This window comes from Pelobates fuscus, chromosome 13 (assembly GCF_036172605.1).
Source record: "Pelobates fuscus isolate aPelFus1 chromosome 13, aPelFus1.pri, whole genome shotgun sequence".
Lineage (NCBI taxonomy): Eukaryota > Metazoa > Chordata > Amphibia > Anura > Pelobatidae > Pelobates > Pelobates fuscus.
This window is the reverse complement of record NC_086329.1, coordinates 32,670,977-32,690,008: the sequence shown is the minus strand read 5'-3', so window position 1 is coordinate 32,690,008 and position 19,032 is coordinate 32,670,977. Positions and strand designations below refer to the sequence as shown.

At 39.9% G+C, this 19,032-nt stretch overlaps 1 protein-coding gene across 1 annotated transcript in view; it reads left to right on the top strand.

The window, feature by feature from the left end:
* The window catches only part of TECPR2 (tectonin beta-propeller repeat containing 2), a 41,395-nt gene that overhangs the window by 2,667 nt on the left and 19,696 nt on the right, over positions 1-19,032 (top strand). Inside the window, exons 2-13 of the mRNA XM_063439811.1 lie at positions 3,027-3,306; positions 6,642-6,770; positions 6,956-7,087; positions 7,218-7,375; positions 7,771-8,083; positions 9,319-9,448; positions 10,083-10,496; positions 11,143-11,993; positions 12,378-12,561; positions 13,440-13,613; positions 14,980-15,160; positions 15,667-15,808. Coding sequence (XP_063295881.1) covers positions 3,088-3,306; positions 6,642-6,770; positions 6,956-7,087; positions 7,218-7,375; positions 7,771-8,083; positions 9,319-9,448; positions 10,083-10,496; positions 11,143-11,993; positions 12,378-12,561; positions 13,440-13,613; positions 14,980-15,160; positions 15,667-15,808 — 3,027 coding nt within the window. The 5' untranslated portion in view covers positions 3,027-3,087. The remainder of the gene's footprint in view (positions 1-3,026; positions 3,307-6,641; positions 6,771-6,955; positions 7,088-7,217; positions 7,376-7,770; positions 8,084-9,318; positions 9,449-10,082; positions 10,497-11,142; positions 11,994-12,377; positions 12,562-13,439; positions 13,614-14,979; positions 15,161-15,666; positions 15,809-19,032) is intronic.

The following is a 19,032-nucleotide window of genomic DNA, read 5'->3' as shown; positions in this document are numbered from 1 at the left end:
ATTTTACAACAGAATTGCATATTTTAGACAAAATTGCTAAGGTTAAAATTCTCCCCAGCTAAGTTTTTGTACTTCCTGCTGTGCTATCTTGGCCTTAAAATTTAAACAATCTTGCAAACGTACTATTCCGAGTTTAACGGATAAGCTATCTAGGACATTTTTTTTTTAAATCTATTTTTTATATTTATTGTATTTTGTTAAAATAAATATCTATTTTCTATCTAGAGGGTATGCATCTCCTATTGCTGTGGAACACAGAATCAATTCATCAGTTTGTTCTAAACAATACGATTGTTGTTTTGTGATCTAGGTCTGCGACTGGTTCACTGCACAATTCACAATCTCTGCTCTTTGCGACTGTCATTTAAAGTGGACCTGCCACTCCCCAGCCTTTAATCAAGATTAATTCTTTGTTAAATGCTGACTGATGCATGTGTTGGTATAATTAAAATATACTGAAAAAGCAGGGTCTATTATATTTCGGTATAATCAGTTCTGTTAGTCCACAAGGTTAATTTGCAAAATTAGTGACCTGTTGTAAAAGTTCATTGAAATCGGCTGTCAATCACAGCAGAATCTCATGCAATAACAAGAACTATTGAGGATCCCTCCCAAGGGGCCATCCCTAGATATGTTAGGAATCCTTGCTTACGAGCAAGGGCTTCTGTGGGCACGACAAACGTGTTACAACTCCTAAAAGACCAGGCTGCCTTGTGATGGGGAAGGAAATTATCATGTAAGTAGATCTCACAAAATGTATTTTTCCCGCAGGTTTTCCCAACTTCTTTGCGTATTTTTTGAAGTTATTTCACACTTTTTTGTTTATTTGTTTTGTTTTTTTTTGTCATCACACATTAAATAAAGAAAAGGTGTTTTTTTTTTTGTTTTTTTTTTTTTGTATTACAGTGGAACCTCGGAACTCGAACTTAATCCGTTCCTAAAGGCTGTTCGAGTCCCGAAGTGTTCAAGAACCGAAACAATATTTCCCATGAGAATTAATGTAAAATTGATTATTCCGTTCCCAAACCCCAAAATTACAGCATTTTACATTTATATGTATGCATTAAAAATGCAGAGATCACTATAATAATAAGCACCTCACATTTATTTGAATGGTTGCTGCCTTTCAACTTGCTAAAAAAAAATTACTGTTGGCCATTATTACAATTATTTATAAAATTGTCTGACTTGAAAATGACACATGGTTTTTTGTTGTATGTTCGGGTATCGAATACCGTTCGCGTACAAAGAGACTTTTTTACTCTAAATTTTTGTCCAACTTCCGAATTGTTCAAGAACAGGACCGTTCTAGTTCCGAGGTTCCACTGTATTATTTGGCCAAGTCTTGGCATTTTTAAAATGCATTATGTACTTTTTAAGATGTGGTCTTATCATTATCACCTCCTTTAGCTTTGCCGCACAAACATTTGTCCAATGGCACCCAGGAGTTGAGCCCTGACAAGTTTTGGTTTTGGTTGCCAGGCAATAAGGGCATCCTACGATTTTTACATCATTGTGAGTTTAAAGTCCCTGGGAGCAGCAGCATGGTGGGAGAGTCTACAAAGAAATCCTTGTATCTTACTCTGGTGAATAAATTATTCTGTAAGTGCAAAGTTTTTGCTTAACCCACTTAGAGACACTTTGCTGTCAGCCTAATCTAGTCTCTGAAGATATACCAGCATGGAATGTCCGTTTATTTTGGTTTGCCATCTCCATCCAGTTCTTTGGTTATTGAGTGTGACTTTCCATTTTTGTAGCAGAATCTTTAAAGAACAGAATATTGGGATTATGTATTTTGCTGTCAACCATTTAAAGGGACCATAAGCACCATAACCACTACAGCACGCTGTATGTCCGGCTATGGTAGTCTTTGACTTTTGTGTAGTATATAGGCTTTATGAGTGTAACTTTTTCATGCTGTAAACTTTTGTGTAGGATGTAGGCTTCATGAAAGCAATTGATGGGTGTCAAACACTATCCTTTTATTGAGTCTATCGGAGCTTCAGTTAAGATCAGTGTAGGAGTAAACAATGGGTCGTTTTGCAGAATCCATGATAATTTTGCATATTCCTTGTCTACTTTTCTTCATGAGAAAATATGGCCAAGATTTGGGGAGAACGCACTGGTACCTTTAAATCATAATTTAACTGAATCAAAGGCTTTTTAAATGTATATTCTATTGTGTTAAGTATGACATGATTAGGTTTGCTAGCCTTGCTATCTGGATAGATCATTCTGGACTCCCACATGTACTGTAGTAGTATAATGACTTATTATTATTTGATTAGTTACTCTGTACGTTGGATCGTTGAATTTGTAGCATGGTTGAGTAAGTGAAACAACCCAAAAAACCAACAACATCACTACTGAAATGGGACTTTTTGATCCATGTATCATCACACAGCCATAAGGGCAGAAGTGTAATGCATATCATTTATATTAGAGAAACCGAGAAACCTGGCGATCTATCATAGGGGAAACCCTCGAACAAGCCATCTTGGCAGGATCACTGTTCTGGTCAATGACACACATTCTACATGACAACCACACAATCCTATTAATGCTAGTTGAACACTAATTAGATTACCATTGTCTCATGAGACAAACTATGTGGATTCAAAAATCTGGATGGAAGGGTCAGCGATGGTGGAGGTTGCTCTTTGCATTGTGAACTCAAAAATCAATTGGACCCATTTCTAAAAGTGGGCAGTCACCATGGAAACCAATGGAATGCTCCAATTGTCTTGTGATTTTTATTTCATTTTTTTACACATTCCCATCATATCTTGCCACATGTTAGCTGAAGCTCTGTTGTAGCTCTGCAGCATGAACATTGTCTTTATAATATGAGCATAGCTACCATGTGTCCCTGTAGAAGGCTTAGTCCCTATGAGCTCAAGTGCATCTCTTTTCAATTGTTTGGGAAATCAATTTTAGAGTTCTTTTAATTCATGTTGTTTTTTTGTTTTGTTTGTTGTAGATTTCTAGAAATGCCATGTTATTGTTAATGCTGTATTTCTTTTTAGATTTCTCTCGGCGATGGTGAATAAATAATGGTTTTTGGTTGCTGATTACCAACCGGAAAACATGGCCTGCGGAACGGAATCTGTAGTATTTAAGGAATTTTGTCCTCTGTATTCCATCATCAATGCAATTCCTGCAAAAGTCCAGAAAGGATTTCGGTCTATAATCGTTTACCTGACGGCCCTGCATGCCAATGGCGACTATATTGCGATTGGAAGCAGCATTGGCATGCTATATCTGTATTGCCGGCATACAAATCAGATGAAGAAGTATAATCTGGAGGTAAGGTGTTCCTGTTGTTTGTTCATTATGAGGTCCCAGTGCAGTTCTTCATCTTATACACGCAGGTGTTTGGTGTCACCTTGTAGATTCTAATAATCCCACATTATTTTACGATTATAAGGTGGTATGATATTTGTATTGGAGTCCAGTATAATCTGCCATGTGTCGTGTATTGGGTTTTTAATACTGAACTTCTGTCAATCTACAACTCCCATAATCCTTTCCCAAAAATGCCAAAAAGGAGGGGCTAAGGTCCATAGGATGTGTAGTGCCCAAACAGCCGCAGCGCTAGAATTGAAATACCCCTGCTAGAGATGTGGAAGGGTTTAGAGATGCTGGAACCAATGATTCATGCTAAATGCTGAAATTTCATGTAACCGTTTTTTGTTTTAGTTACAGCAATAGCTAAATCTCTTAAGGCAACCTGCCCTTTATTTATATTAACTTACTGTATGTCGTGTGTTTTGGGGTAACACACTCTGCTCTAGCAGTCTTATTCACGGAGTGTAAATTGTTAATAATTGAGTGGGATTTACCAGTTTCAGGCCACAATTGCTGAACTGGAAACATAGCTGGATTGCCGAATATTTCCAAGGACCTATTTTAGACTAAAATTGGAAATTTACTTGAACTCCAGACAGTTTTTCACTAGGTAATAACCCTGTAGATTTGGAGCTAATTCTATAATGAGGGGGGGATTCCATCTAATCTGCCAGCCAAACAGGTCAGCACATGCGTAAAACCATCAAAGATACTGTGTTAATAAAGAAATGTATTCATACTTTTATTAATCTTGCTATTATCTGTGGCAGCAAACGGGTTTGCTCTGCCGACCACTGCAGATAGGAACAGAAAAAAACAAAATTCTATAGGAAGTTTCTCCTGTCATGTGACTTTCAATCTGTGTCCCAGCACACCTAAAATTATAGAATTACTCTAACCACTTCAGTGATTTAAAGTGGTCGTGGTGGTAGGAGTCAGGATTATAAACAGCCAATTCTGTGCATAGGAAAGCGTTGGGAGGCTAGTGCGCATGCATGGCTGATCAGATGATCAGATGATCTGTCTTGGAAGTGCCTCTAGAGGCTGTCAGTATGACTTCAGCTCAATGAAGTGGTCTGGGTGCATCTAGGGTTAACCCTGCAGCTGTAAACATAACAGTTTCAGGGAAACTGCTATGTTTACATATGGGTTAATCCAGCCTCTAGTGGCTGTCTCATTGACAGCCAATAGAGGCACTTCCGCGCTTCTCACTGTGATTTTCACAGTGAGAAGACACCAGCGTCCATAGGAAAACATTGAGAATGCTTTCCTATGGACTGGCTGAATGCGCTCTGGCCGCGCATGTGCATTCGGCGGATGACGGCAGAGGAAGGAGAGTCTCCAGCGCCCCCTCGGCGCTGGAGAAAGGTAAGTGATTAACCCCTACTCCCACTTCAGCCTGGCGGTAGGGGGGGCAATGAGGATGGGGGGGACCTATTAACACTGTAGTGCCAGGAAAACAAGTTTGCTTTCCTGGCACTATAGTGGTCCTTTAATTCAGAAGAGTCCCTTTTAAATAAACTCTGGACAAATAATTAGATGTAAAAACACAATGCATGCAGAAGATACCTCCTTGTAAGGGTTAATGCATCCCTGGAAAGCAGTGCAGACTCTCCCACGCAATTGACTCCACATTACCTGAAACAGGCAAGTAATGATTGATTCAGATTGCGAAGTAATGAGAATGCAGATGCCAAATACACTCTTTATATGGGGAGCCTATCTTGTAAACAGCCTGCAGATATCATTCTGCAAATATTGCCTTATAGCTCGGCACGGACACCATGTGATGGAAAGTACAAGTGTCACATTAGCTGTATAGGAGACCTCTCTTGGCAAGAGGAACTAGGCCGTAATGTACCTAAATGTACTATATCTTGCAGATATCTCAAAGCAAATGACTTTGCTTTGTAACCTGTTAGACTAGCCGTGGGAAGCTGATTAAGGTTACAGAGCATGTGATAAAAACCAAGAAGGGCTATGCTAGTTACATGAGGGGCCTCCCTTTACAAGTGTGAATAGGCCTTAAATGGACACTATAGTCACCCAGATTACTTCATCTCATTGAAGTGATCGGAGTACAGCCCCCCTGTCTTGTTAACTCTGTAACGTAAAACGGTGTACACTGCACGGTTCTGTCCACCTCTAGTGGCTATAAATGATCAAACTGCATATCAGACCTATTTCAGAGAACATGTGCATTATTTACCATTTTCTTCTACCTTAAGAGTGGGTCAGACCCACTATCCCTATATGGGGTACACCCAGGTGAGACATGTTTAAAAGGGCTGCAGAAATGCTGGTGTTTAGGTATTTCATAAATGGCTTGGTGAATAGGAAATAAAAACTCTTCTTCTGCTGTTTGGATGACAGGAAAAAGCCTGAGGATCAGTAAACAAAGGGGTCGCCTAACTGAATTTGTTTGCTTTTTTTTCTTGTCCTCTCTCCTGTGTTTGGTGAAGCAAAGCCAGGGCTCGAGAAATCCTAGGTCACCACGGTGACTAGGAATTTTGTCCTGGCACCTGGGATTTGTCGGCCCGTTCAGCCCCCAAGGTTGCCGGCTGACTGTGAGTGGAGGTGGGCGAGAGGCTGGCTGGCTGACAGAGCAGATGCAGGTAGCCAACCTGCTCAGGGACAGCATGGGCAGGCTGGCGGCTCACGGAGGGCAGGTGGCAAGGGTGTTGTCATCTCACTTGTGCGCCCTCCAGTGATACCAGGAGCCGGAATATATCACATCACTCTGGCCCCAGCATTACTAAACTGCTCTCTAGGAAGCAGAGCAGGAAGATTAACCCCTTAAGGACACATGACATGTGCGACCTGTCATGATTCCCTTTTATTCTAGAAGTTTGGTCCTTAAGGGGTTAAAGCAAAACGCCCCAGTGGACATTAGGGAAAGTCAAACCACTCCAGCTCTCCCAAAGGTAGGGGCAGCTCGGTGGATACATTAAAATAAAAATTGTGTTTGTGTGAGAAAATGTGTGTGATTGTTGCAGTGTCAGCATGTATCAAATTTCTCTGAAAAGGCCGGGTTTACATTGAAAAGTGGGCAAGGGCTGGCTATTGATACCCTGGTGACTCTAATGTCCCTTTTAAGAGTTGTATTTTTGACGTTGAAAACCTGGCTTCTTACTTTTTTTTATCTGGCTCCTAGATTCCAAGCAAACCTGTCGAGCCCTGAGCTAATCTACTTGTCTATACTGCCAGGAAATATTAAGCACACAGCAGGCCTTATTTGAAATGCTTCTCGTGATCGCATTTACTTATCCTTTTAAATCACTGTGTGTTGACAGGGGAAGATGGAGTCAATCTCTGTTGTGAAACTTCTAAGCTGCTTTGATGATCTTGTAGCCGTGGGCACGGTCTCTGGAAGGGTAGCAATTTTCCAGTTAGTGTCCCCTTTACCTGGGAGAAACAAACAGGTTAGTTTTATATATAATTTTTATTTTTTAACATGTGTGGTTCTTTTGAGTGTACTACAGTTTTGTACATGTTTTTTTTACAAAATTAAAGTTCCCTTTCTGAACACGGACTACAGAATAATAATGAAATTGAAAGCAACCATAAAACAATCAAAATTAACTGTGTGTATTTCTATTTTATCCAGTTAAGGCGATTTGATGTACTCGGCATTCACAAGAGCAGCATCACTGCGTTGGCTTGGAGTCCAAATGGAATGAAGCTGTTTTCTGGTGATGACCGCGGGAAGATTATTCAGTCTGATCTAGACTTGGACAAGGTAATGTTCTACTATGATCTGGGCAACAAACATATAAACCAGAATGTCTCTCTTTATTTCAGTCACCCATGTACTCTGTAAGTAGCTAGTCTTCTGATCTTGTTCTGTCCTCTGCCGTTTGTGCACGCAGGGTTCTTGTAATTCGAGCCTTATACTCGAAGAGTTGTCCTCAGTTGTCCAACTGGATTACAACCAGAAGGTGCTACTGGTCTCAACCACCCAAAGATGTCTACTTTTCTATACGGAGGAAAAATCGGTGAAGCAAGTTGGAAACCAGCCTAGAAAGTTGTAAGCATGTTTTTCTCCACTTTTACATACAGAAAAAGCTTTGTGATATCATATAACGTAGTGGAATTGACAATTATCCTGTTGTAGGATGGTTTATGAAACTCCAAGCTGGCTAGATCTCACCCATGTTCACTAGTCATGGTAGATCCTTACAGCTCTGTGTGATAAGAGCACTGTTATTTTGGCCGGGTTTAAATCAACCGGTATATTCCAATGAGATCACAGTCTCAAAAAAATTAATTCTGCCTTTAAAAATATCGTTAAAAGACACTACAGGCTGTAGTTGGCAATAAATATATATTCTTGATAATCATGCTTTAAAATAAAATACTGCACTTTTGAAGATCCTACGAAGCCCCCGGATTTACAGTAATTATTCCCCTTTGATCTTACAGAAATGGGCGCTACGGAGCATGTTTCATACCTGGACTCTGTAGGCAAAGTGACCTTAGGTTGTTTTCGTCAAGGCCAGGCCTGCGAATCTGGAAGGCTGATGCCAATGGAAGTGTCCAGTCCACTTTTCTGTTAAAAGATGCTCTGTCTCGTGAGCTGAAGTCATTCGAGTTATATCCACGTGCGGACACATCGCATGAAAGCAAATACGTCTTACCTGCCAAGCATCTTAGTGTGTTATCTTGCTTTCTGAACGAAGGCTGGGTTCTGAGCTGGGATGAGTACAGCATATATCTCATAGACACGCTTAACCAGGTACTAAAACATGCCAGGATGAATCACATTGCTATAGTGCTGTGTGTTCTCCCCCCTCATTTTTTTACTCTGATATTTAAGGAACACTATGGACACCATAACCACTACAGGGCTTGACTCAAGAGAACGAATACACTCCTGAACAGGAGCTACTAGCTCTCTGGATGAGGTAGTGGAGACAGGGAATAGTGCATGGCAGACCCCAATTAAAAGAACGCTCTGTCGAGTTTTTATTTATTTGATCAATTTAGTATATATATTCCCAAAGAGAACCTAAATATTTTTGTGTGTATATTTTGTTTGGTGGTATATGAAAGCATAGCTTTGCAAAAGCTGTATACCTGCTGTCTGCAGCCTCTGCAAGCTCTCCCCTCTTTCCTTACAGCTCATTGAAAAGGGGGGTAGGCAGATGTACTCCTACCACTTCTGTTAAAACACTGACACACACATTCACCAACAAAAACAGACTGACACCCACACAGACTGACCCATGCGCACACACACTAAAACATACACAGCACCAATTACCAGCAGCAGCCTGTCCCATGCTCATAAACAGTGTCAGCTGCTGGGAAATGATATCGCACTGAATCCCGGCGACCATGAGTTCTGAGCATCATAAGGAGTGGTAGGTTGCTGCCGCTGCTCACACCTCCCTGTGAGCCAGGTGGGCCCTCCCTGCCTGGCACCATCCCTGCTGCTTGCTCGCGGCACAGCTAAATTAATAAAATAATCTTCCTCCCAAGCGCCTGGAACTGTACGTCCCAGGCGTCGTGCAATATAAATTACACATCCCTGAACTGTGTTTATTACTGCTCTTATAGACTTTGTTTTGTGAACGCCCATGCGATCCTATTGCTGGTGGAACATGATGGTTAGCATAGATCTATGCTAGGCTTCCCCAAACTCCGACCCTCCAGATGTTGCTGAACTACAACTCCCATGATTCTATGAATAAAATAGGCTGAGCATCATGGGAGTTGTAGTTCAGCAACATCTGGAGGGCCGGAGTTTGGGGAAGCCTAGCATAGATCATAACCTGTGAAAGGTCTATGATTAGCCATAACTGGTCTATATTGTTGGTGTTTAGTGTCCTTAGGACTGTGCAGGGCTGTCTATTAAAACCTATATTTCGGGTTGTATGCCTATTAACGTATATAAAGCCTTTTGGGGTGTGTGTCGTATTCTGCAATACTGTAAAACTGACTATAACGGTGCCTGTTCTTATTTTTTAGGCTGTTGTTGGAGGGCTGGAGACCTCAGGAGACATTGTCTCGGTGTCGTCTACAAACAATGAAATATTTCTCCTCAAGGGGGACAGAGATATCATCCGGATCTCAGACATGCCTGAAGGGGCAGTATCTGGTTCGTGTTAAATTCACACCATTCTTTCTTTTCAATTTCCCTTTAATACTATTCGAGCCTTACAAATGACATAATGTATAAATTCTGCAGGATTTACAGAGGCAGATGTACAAAGTCTATAAACTCCAACCGACTACCGTAGTTGATTGCTATAATGCAAAAATAAAAAAGAGTACACTTTCTATTTTTTGGGGGAGGGGGGGGTTCGTGGGGGAAAAGGGTTTGCGATTTGTTAGTATTTGTTTCTGAACAGAGTCCTTATTTTGAGATAACGTTTATTAAGATGATATAAGAAATGTATGCAGTCCACTTTCAGATGGACATTTAATTCTATAAAAATAAGCCATTTTTTTTAGTTTCTAAATTTAGGTTTTGTTTCAAGTTGCTTTGTTTTTTTTATTATTATTTATTTATTTATTTTTCATATATTTTTTTTTTCTCCTAGATATTTATTTATTTTTGTCAGCCAATGATCTGTGCAAAGTATACTGCGAGTTGAGGAGCCTATTTATTTTATATGTTCTGCTAAAGGGCTATGAATTGAGTCAAATGCTTTGATTTTGAAGATTGTGCCAAAGACATCTATATTCTTATGTTATTTATATAATTTCTTAATGTTTTGTTATTTCAACAGCGGGTCTCAGTAGCCCTTTTCGAGTGCGCACTGTATTCTCTCCAGAAGTTGGCAGAACCCAATTGGGAACACTATCTGATGTTCAAGAAAACCCAAAAATGGATGGCCATACTGTTAAGACTGAGAGGATACAGATTGAAACTGAAAATGACGAAGGTGATCTAGACGTGACAGGGGTGCAAAAAGCCCAGAGTTGCTCACTTCCTGCAGAAGTAAAAAGCCGGAGCAGTTCCATGAACTCTCTAGACAGCGGGTTCGGCTTGAATGCGGCCACAGACCATATGTCGCCCAATAATGTGCCAAGAGGATATAGGTCGTCCTCACAGAGGTTCAGTGCAATCAGTAGTGAAGAATTCGAGCAGGAACTTGTTGTGCAATCCATTAAAGTTAAAAAGAAGAAAAAGAAACGCCACGGTAACTTTTGCAAAGTTTAATGTTCTGAATTTTGTTCTGTTTGATCACTGCAGTGTAGTGTCTATACAAAGAATAACCATCTGACTAAACCTTTGGTATTTATAGACTGCACTTTTAGTGAAACTTTCTCTCCATGGTCTTAAATTGTGATGGTAAAAATATACCTGACTTTGAGTGCCTTGCATCATACCACCCTTTTTGTTCCCCCTTCCATTTTCACTTCAGCCCCCCTTTTCTAGGTCCTTTTGCCTCCTCTATACCATGTCTCTCACTTATTTGACTTCACTCCATTTAAAAAAAAATAATAATAATAATATATATATATTTTCCCCCATTCCCCTAGCCCTGCTTCCTCTGACAGAATGGCTTGGATGGAGTTACCCTCCTCCTTACGTCATACCATCGGTGGAAGACGATGATACTGCCTGGTATTGTCCTTAGCCATTCAATCATAGGGTACTTAGATCAGTTAAAGTGTTTATGGTTCCTAGCCCCTATAGTTTCCCTTTCATATATATTTTATCAAAGCATTTGAGAGTGGAAGTAGAAAAAATAGGGGTCCTCAAAACAGTCTCCGTTTTTTAAAATGTTCCAACACTTGAAACATTACGAAGATTAACTGTTTCCTCTTTGTTTGGCATACCAGAAAATGGACCTAGGAATCATGACACTGGCTCTTTGGAGAGTACACCAAGTGTGGACAGTCCTCTGACTCTGAACTCGGACTTTTTTTCTGCAACACCCAGCTTGCCAAGTGGTAGTGTAGATCAGCTAAGTTCCCAGGAAAGCCTGAACAGCGTAAAATGCCATAGTGTCTTGGATGACAGCAGTGCCGATGTTTTCTGTGCTTTGCAGCCTGTTGAATCTCCTGCAGAAGCTCCCGATAATGATGTTGGTCCTCTCGATGAAGGAGGAAATGTCTCATTAGATGTAACCGAAAAGACAATAGTTCCTGAAAATGACTCTGCCTCAATGTCTTTAGACCCATTGCAGACGGACAACAGTCTGAAACCTACATTTTTGGTTGACAAGGAAAGTTTAAACTCTCAGCCTGACGCTGAAGGTGGTTCTGCCCTTAATTTGTTCCCTTCAGAGACTTTTGAAAATTCTACAAAATTGATAGATGCCCAAGATTCACTGGATATGGCGTCTCTTGCTTTGACTATACCGGAAGAGACAAATTCATTGGAGGTCAACGAAAAACTCAGTGAAATGCCTAAAGAGGACCAAGAACTATTTACTATCAATACTACTTGCCATGTATTCTCAAGTTTCATTGGGAGTGGCACCTGTCAAAATGTTTACGCAAAACAAGCCTTTAGATCTGACAATACAGAAAACACCAAACATGCTCACATGTCTGAATCAAGTGACGAGGAAGATATTTACAGCCATAGGTTTAGGCGTTCTTCTCCAGAAGAGAATGTAGCGGAGATGGAGGCCTCTCAAGAGATGACTCGGTCCACTCAAGAAGGAGCTTTAGTGAAATCTGAGCAGGTATTTTACTTTGATTCTTGGATATACTTCAAAAGTTTGTTTGCAAAACCAGAAAGCCATCAAGAAGTAATGGAAAACAATAAAATGGGCAAGAGTCGCTTATACTGAAAATGATATCTACATAGCTTTTATTTTCATTTGATTTATGGTCTTGGTAAAGGAGTGCATTCTAGGGTAAGGTTCTAAGTGTGCAGTGGTCAGTTGAATTTGTTTTCATGATGACCATGCATCATTTAAAACGCTCCCACGGAAGCGTGCTATTCTCGCCGCCGGTGGTGTAAGAGCCAAGAGTCTTTCTTTGGGAGAACCGGGTAAGGTAAAAGTTAATAATAATTCATTAAACATATACATATGCCAATGACTATGCTCGTTTCTGCTTGATAGCTTGCAGAGAGTTGGATGGTTTACTCTGGACCTGCCAGTGGAATTCTCAGTTTGGTTGTGTCCGAAAAGTATATATGGTGCTTGGACTACAAGGGCTCCCTGTATTGCAGTGCTCTCCCTGGTGCGGGACTACGATGGCAGAAGTTTGAAGAATCTGTCCAGCAGGTGGCAGTTTCTCCCACAGGTTAGATAACTTTCATACTACTGATGTAAGACATGTTTACATTGAACTCACTCCAAATCCATTCTGTACAACAAATACACAAAACACCAGCACCCTAGTTTAGTGGTGTTCTGAAAAAAATGCCTTTTATTTTATTAAGAATACAGTTTGTGTATGAAACACAGAGGGCTGCGCTCACATGAACATGCATACATTATATGGGGCCAATTCAAACAACATTTAAGATCCAGAGCACTCACTCATTCATTAATCGTCAATTTCAAAGTTTACAGAATGCAATGGTGTTTTTTATTTTTGGCAAAAATGTTTTTTTTTGTTTTTTTTTTAGTAACAATCTATGATCATCTGATCCTTTTGGTTAAAAAAAAATAGTTTGTCCTCCCCCTAACCCCCCTTTTAGTCAAACTGTTTAAAGAAATTAAACTAAAACACAGGTCCCCAAGGTCACTGCTCGACCGGTAAATGTATTTAACGTGTTTTCAAAATGACAGTGCTAATCGTGAAGTGGGACTTTCACGTTCGTAATAGATTAGCAGAGGTTCGGGCTGTGGATGTCTCTGCGATCCCTGGTGAAAACATGTAGATTGAATTCTCCAAAGAGTGGCGCTGTTATTCTGGTTATCCACATTTGTATTACACCCTCTCGTTACATTACATTCAGTAGCATGGCAGCTTAAATTTGACTATTAGGACTCTCATATCCATGTCTTTTATCCGTTAATAACCTTTGACAAAGCCAGTCCCTATTTCCTTGCTCCATGATCCTGTATATAAACTGACAATTTAGCATATGGTGTGTAGACTTGTTTTTTATTTGCACTTCGTGTTTGTTTGTTTGTGGGTTTTCTATTTTTTTTTATATTCTGTTCTTTCTTTAGGGAACCTTCTTTGGAAAGTAGAACAAAAGACAGACAAAGCCTTTGCTTGCGGAAAGGTAACAATTAAAGGAAAGCGACACTGGTATGAAGCTCTTCCTCAGGTTTCGTTTGTGGCATTGAGTGATGACACGGCTTGGATCATTCGAACAAACGGAGATCTATACTTGCAAACAGGTCAGTTGGAGGTTTGCTATAAGCATTGTCTTAACGTTGATGATACATAGGGAGCTGTGGACTTTATATTCTTTCTTATTCTAGATTTTTGTGGATTCCTTAACCCCTTAAGGACACATGACATGTCTGACATGTCATAATTCCCTTTTATTCCAGAAGTTTGGTCCTTAAGGGGTTAAAGTGATTAAACATTTTAAAAATAATAGTTTAAAACTTTTAATAATGTGTACAGAACCCAATAATGTATCAAGTATATACTTTTGAGGGTGGTGCCTGACTGTGATGCTGGACTCGATACTGGAGTGAGCTCCGGAATGATACTTATCGCAGTTATCCAGAGGATTTTTATACCACCACGATTCCTGTAACATTCTAGGGGTTTAGAGGGGCAGGGCTCACTATCAGCGGTTCCTGACTAATCTGTGCAGACACGCAGCCAGAGAATTAATTGCGTGATTTGAAGCCGGATGCACCCTGAGAAGTGACTGATCTCCCTCCTGGATAAATCCGAACTGCTAGCTTGTGCCCCGTATATAAGACAGAGGACGCATGGCCAGACAATAAGCCCACAATCATGCTTAAGTCAATATCTTGAGTAGAGGCCAAGCTAGACCAAGTCGACGATAATAAAGCTTGGAACTGGGGAAGTATAACCGCAAAATCCTTCAGAATAGACGCCAAGCTCCGTGTGGCTAAATTGACAAAACTCCCTCTCTGCATCGCCCTCAGACGTGTTTGGCATACATAACCTCTTCAGATTGGTAATTGGGAATCTTCAATTAATTCTGATTAAAGCTGACCACCTGAATGCATCAATCTGCTGCCTCAGAATCCACTAGTTACCAGCGTGCGGCTGTGGCTCCATCTCCAGAACAGAGCGGTGTCAACTAATTAGACCCGCATCAGAGAAAGCTGAATACAGTCCATCATAAAGCATCGGTCCCAGGGGGCCACGCTTGGAAATTCTCTTGGAGTCTTGGTTTCCAGGGGGGGATTTTTGCTGACAACACAGCACTTATCTCACCTTCCTAATGGGATACTATATTTACATATTATGCTTGAAGCATCTCATTCCATTGCAGGACTATCCTATGCCCATGGAGGGTATTAGCTAGCCTGGAACTCTTTGGAGCCATGCCATTCAAGAAGATAGTAGCTTGAGACGGTGTGGCATAAATGTGTATTAAACTGCATAGTCTAAATTGCAGCCAAAATTTGGTCAAACGTGGATAGATCCTTTCATATAATGACCCAGACTCTTCCAATACCGTTTCTATAGTGGGATCTTGCGTAGATTTCTGGAGGGCTATTACTATCTCAATGGCAACCAGCACATGGTTATGACTTTGCCTCTTTCTCCTACAAGGTTTGAGCGTTGACCGTCCTTGTGCCCGAGCTGAAAAGGTTGATTGTCCCTGCCCATTGTCCCAGATTTCTGCCAGGAATAATGTGGTTTGGGCTCTTACTGAGCAACGTGGCCTACTATACCGGGAAGGAGTGAGCAGCTTCTCACCTGCAGGCGATGAGTGGAAATGTGATCTTATCAGGTAATTTTAAGTGGTTTCTTAAAACCGAAAAACTAATTGTAAAATCCTTGGCAGAAGATACTTTCTTCCTCGATTCTTTTAAACCTAAATAATAATGCAGACATTTTCTGATCGCATGTGGCTCATAACCAGTATCTGCCAGTGACATGGTCCTCTGGCTTTCCATTTTTATGTTATCATGGTTTTGGTTTGTTTGTTTTCTATGTATTTCTTATAAAATCTCTCTGATTCTTGCCTGGTTGCTTTTACATTTCCCTTTGTTTCATAGTTCATCATTCTTACAAATGAGTCAACACTCTTTTCTTGATTAGTAATTCTAAATGCACTTTTTACATTTATTTTTTATTTTTTTATTGAGTTTGTCATAATTATTTGTTATGAAACCGATAAAAGAATGAAAAATAAGCATACGGCATTATCAAAATGAGACCTGAAAAGAGTGGTTTATGAAGGGATAAAAGAATCAACGGAATAATGTCCCAATTGTGATTATCCCTTTTCTTCAGTGAAAGGCAAGCGTTGGAACCAGTCTGTTTGGCCATTGGAGACCAAGAGACTGTCTGGACCCTGGATGCTAGCGGTAACCTGTGGTTCAGGACTGGAGTAACTTCAAAAAGACCTGAAGGAGAAGATGACCATTGGTGGCAAGTAGGCATTTTCTATCTGCTTTCTGGTACAAAATGAACAGTTCTTTTATTATACTTCTCATTTATGTTACTATGCATCATTTTAGACTTCTATGTGATTCTTGACTTCCCATCTTTCTCTGATCTTGTTCCTAGACTAACAGGCTTTCATAAACAATATTACGGTCTGTTATGGATATAGTGCACATGTTTGTGCTCACAGCTGGTCAGGAAATGGTCCATTAATCGCACATCTCACGCAGGTCAATAGCACTGACCTAAACGGTGTGTACAGGCGGTGCGGGCACACAACAAATACTTACATGACTCCAGTTTGAAGCTAGAGGAACCTGGAATTCGCATGTTAAAAATGAGGGTGCATGGGAAATGTAAAGGATATTTTCCTGGACCTCTTTGTAGCTCCATAACCATAGCAAAGAAAAGGACAGACATAATAGGTCAAAAAAGAAAGGGCGCCCCCTTGCAGATTGTCGTAGATACACATAAAATATAACTTTTAATAGTTTCTAATAGTAAAAAATTGATTAGAAAGAATAAAAACAACAACAAAAAATAATAAATAAATAACCAAAAGTATAGAGAGGTGAGATATTGTCTCCTAAGTGGGATATATAACCTAAAGGTATCTCCCAAATAGGGACGATACAATCATGAAAGGAAAGGGAATCCCAGTATAGTGCTCGTACTATAACTTAGAGTAGTAGCAACTTATAATAATGCTCCCACCTGTGCTCATAAATGGTCAGTACCTATGCCAGCAGAGCCCTTACTAAAGATAAAATAAGGGGAAATCTTGCAATATACAATGTGGCAAGATTATACTGCATGCAGTATAATCTTGCCACATTGTATATTGCAAGATTTCCCCTTATTTTATCCCCTCAGATGCAGTATGATCTTGCCACATTGTATATTGCAAGATTTCCCCTTATTTTATTCCCTCAGATGCAGTATGATCTTGCCACATTGTATATTGCAAGATTTCCCCTTATTTTATCCCCTCAGATGCAGTATAATCTTGCCACATTGTATATTGCAAGATTTCCCCTTATTTTATCCCCTCAGATGCAGTATGATCTTGCCACATTGTATATTGCAAGATTTTCCCTTATTTTATCCCCTCAGATGCAGTATAATCTTGCCACATTGTATATTGCAAGATTTTCCCTTATTTTATCCCCTCAGATGCAGTATAATCTTGCCACATTGTATATTGCAAGATTTCCCCTTATTTTATCCCCTCAGATGCAGTATGATCTTGCCACATTGTATATTGCAAGATTTCCCCTTATTTTATCCCCTCAGATGCAGTATGATCTTGCCACATTGTATATTGCAAGATTTCCCCTTATTTTATCCCCTCAGATGCAGTATGATCTTGCCACATTGTATATTGCAAGATTTTCCCTTATTTTATCCCCTCAGATGCAGTATAATCTTGCCACATTGTATATTGCAAGATTTTCCCTTATTTTATCCCCTCAGATGCAGTATAATCTTGCCACATTGTATATTGCAAGATTTTCCCTTATTTTATCCCCTCAGATGCAGTATGATCTTGCCACATTGTATATTGCAAGATTTCCCCTTATTTTATCCCCTCAGATGCAGTATGATCTTGCCACATTGTATATTGCAAGATTTCCCCTTATTTTATCCCCTCAGATGCAGTATAATCTTGCCACATTGTATATTGCAAGATTTTCCCTTATTTTATCCCCTCAGATGCAGTATAATCTTGCCACATTGTATATTGCAAGATTTCCCCTTATTTTATCCCCTCAGATGCAGTATGATCTTGCCACATTGTATATTGCAAGATTTTCCCTTATTTTATCCCCTCAGATGCAGTATGATCTTGCCACATTGTATATTGCAAGATTTCCCCTTATTTTATCCCCTCAGATGCAGTATGATCTTGCCACATTGTATATTGCAAGATTTCCCCTTATTTTATCCCCTCAGATGCAGTATGATCTTGCCACATTGTATATTGCAAGATTTTCCCTTATTTTATTCCCTCAGATGCAGTATGATCTTGCCACATTGTATATTGCAAGATTTCCCCTTATTTTATCCCCTCAGATGCAGTATAATCTTGCCACATTGTATATTGCAAGATTTCCCCTTATTTTATCCCCTCAGATGCAGTATGATCTTGCCACATTGTATATTGCAAGATTTTCCCTTATTTTATCCCCTCAGATGCAGTATAATCTTGCCACATTGTATATTGCAAGATTTTCCCTTATTTTATCCCCTCAGATGCAGTATAATCTTGCCACATTGTATATTGCAAGATTTCCCCTTATTTTATCCCCTCAGATGCAGTATGATCTTGCCACATTGTATATTGCAAGATTTTCCCTTATTTTATCCCCTCAGATGCAGTATAATCTTGCCACATTTTATATTGCAAGATTTTCCCTTATTTTATCCCCTCAGATGCAGTATAATCTTGCCACATTGTATATTGCAAGATTTCCCCTTATTTTATCTTTAGTAAGGGCTCTGCTGGCATAGGTACTGACCATTTATGAGCACAGGTGGGAGCATTATTATAAGTTGCTACTACTCTAAGTTATAGTACGAGCACTATACTGGGATTCCCTTTCCTTTCATGATTGTATCGTCCCTATTTGGGAGATACCTTTAGGTTATATATCCCACTTAGGAGACAATATCTCACCTCTTGATACTTTTGGTTATTTATTTATTATTTTTTTGTTGTTTTTATTCTCTCTAATCAATTTTTTACTATTCGAAACTATTAAAAGTTATATTTTATGTATTTTATGTGTATCTACGACAATCTGTTAGGGGGCGCCCTATCTTTTTTGACCTATTAGGTCTGTCCTTTTCTTTGCTATATACACTTATGTGAGGGTTATCCCCTATATTGGTCGCCCCTGACACACACCTAGCTGGTTCCCCTAGGGGTTCCTTGCTCGTTTTTTAGCTCCATAACCATTACACTAAGCTGTCGAGGTTGTGGTGATTAACTAAAAGGCTTCATTTAATATTCTGGTTGTCCCAAGGGATGAGGAGCCTTCCTTCTTACTTGGCCTTCAGGACATGCCTTGCCTAAACCACTTCCATGGAATAAACTGACATGGATTAGACCTACAGAGCCACTATAGATAACGTCCCTTGTAATGGGGACTTGGAGAAGACATCTGGATAGGTTTAATGTTTCTCTTGAAACTTGCAATTAATCGTGATCTC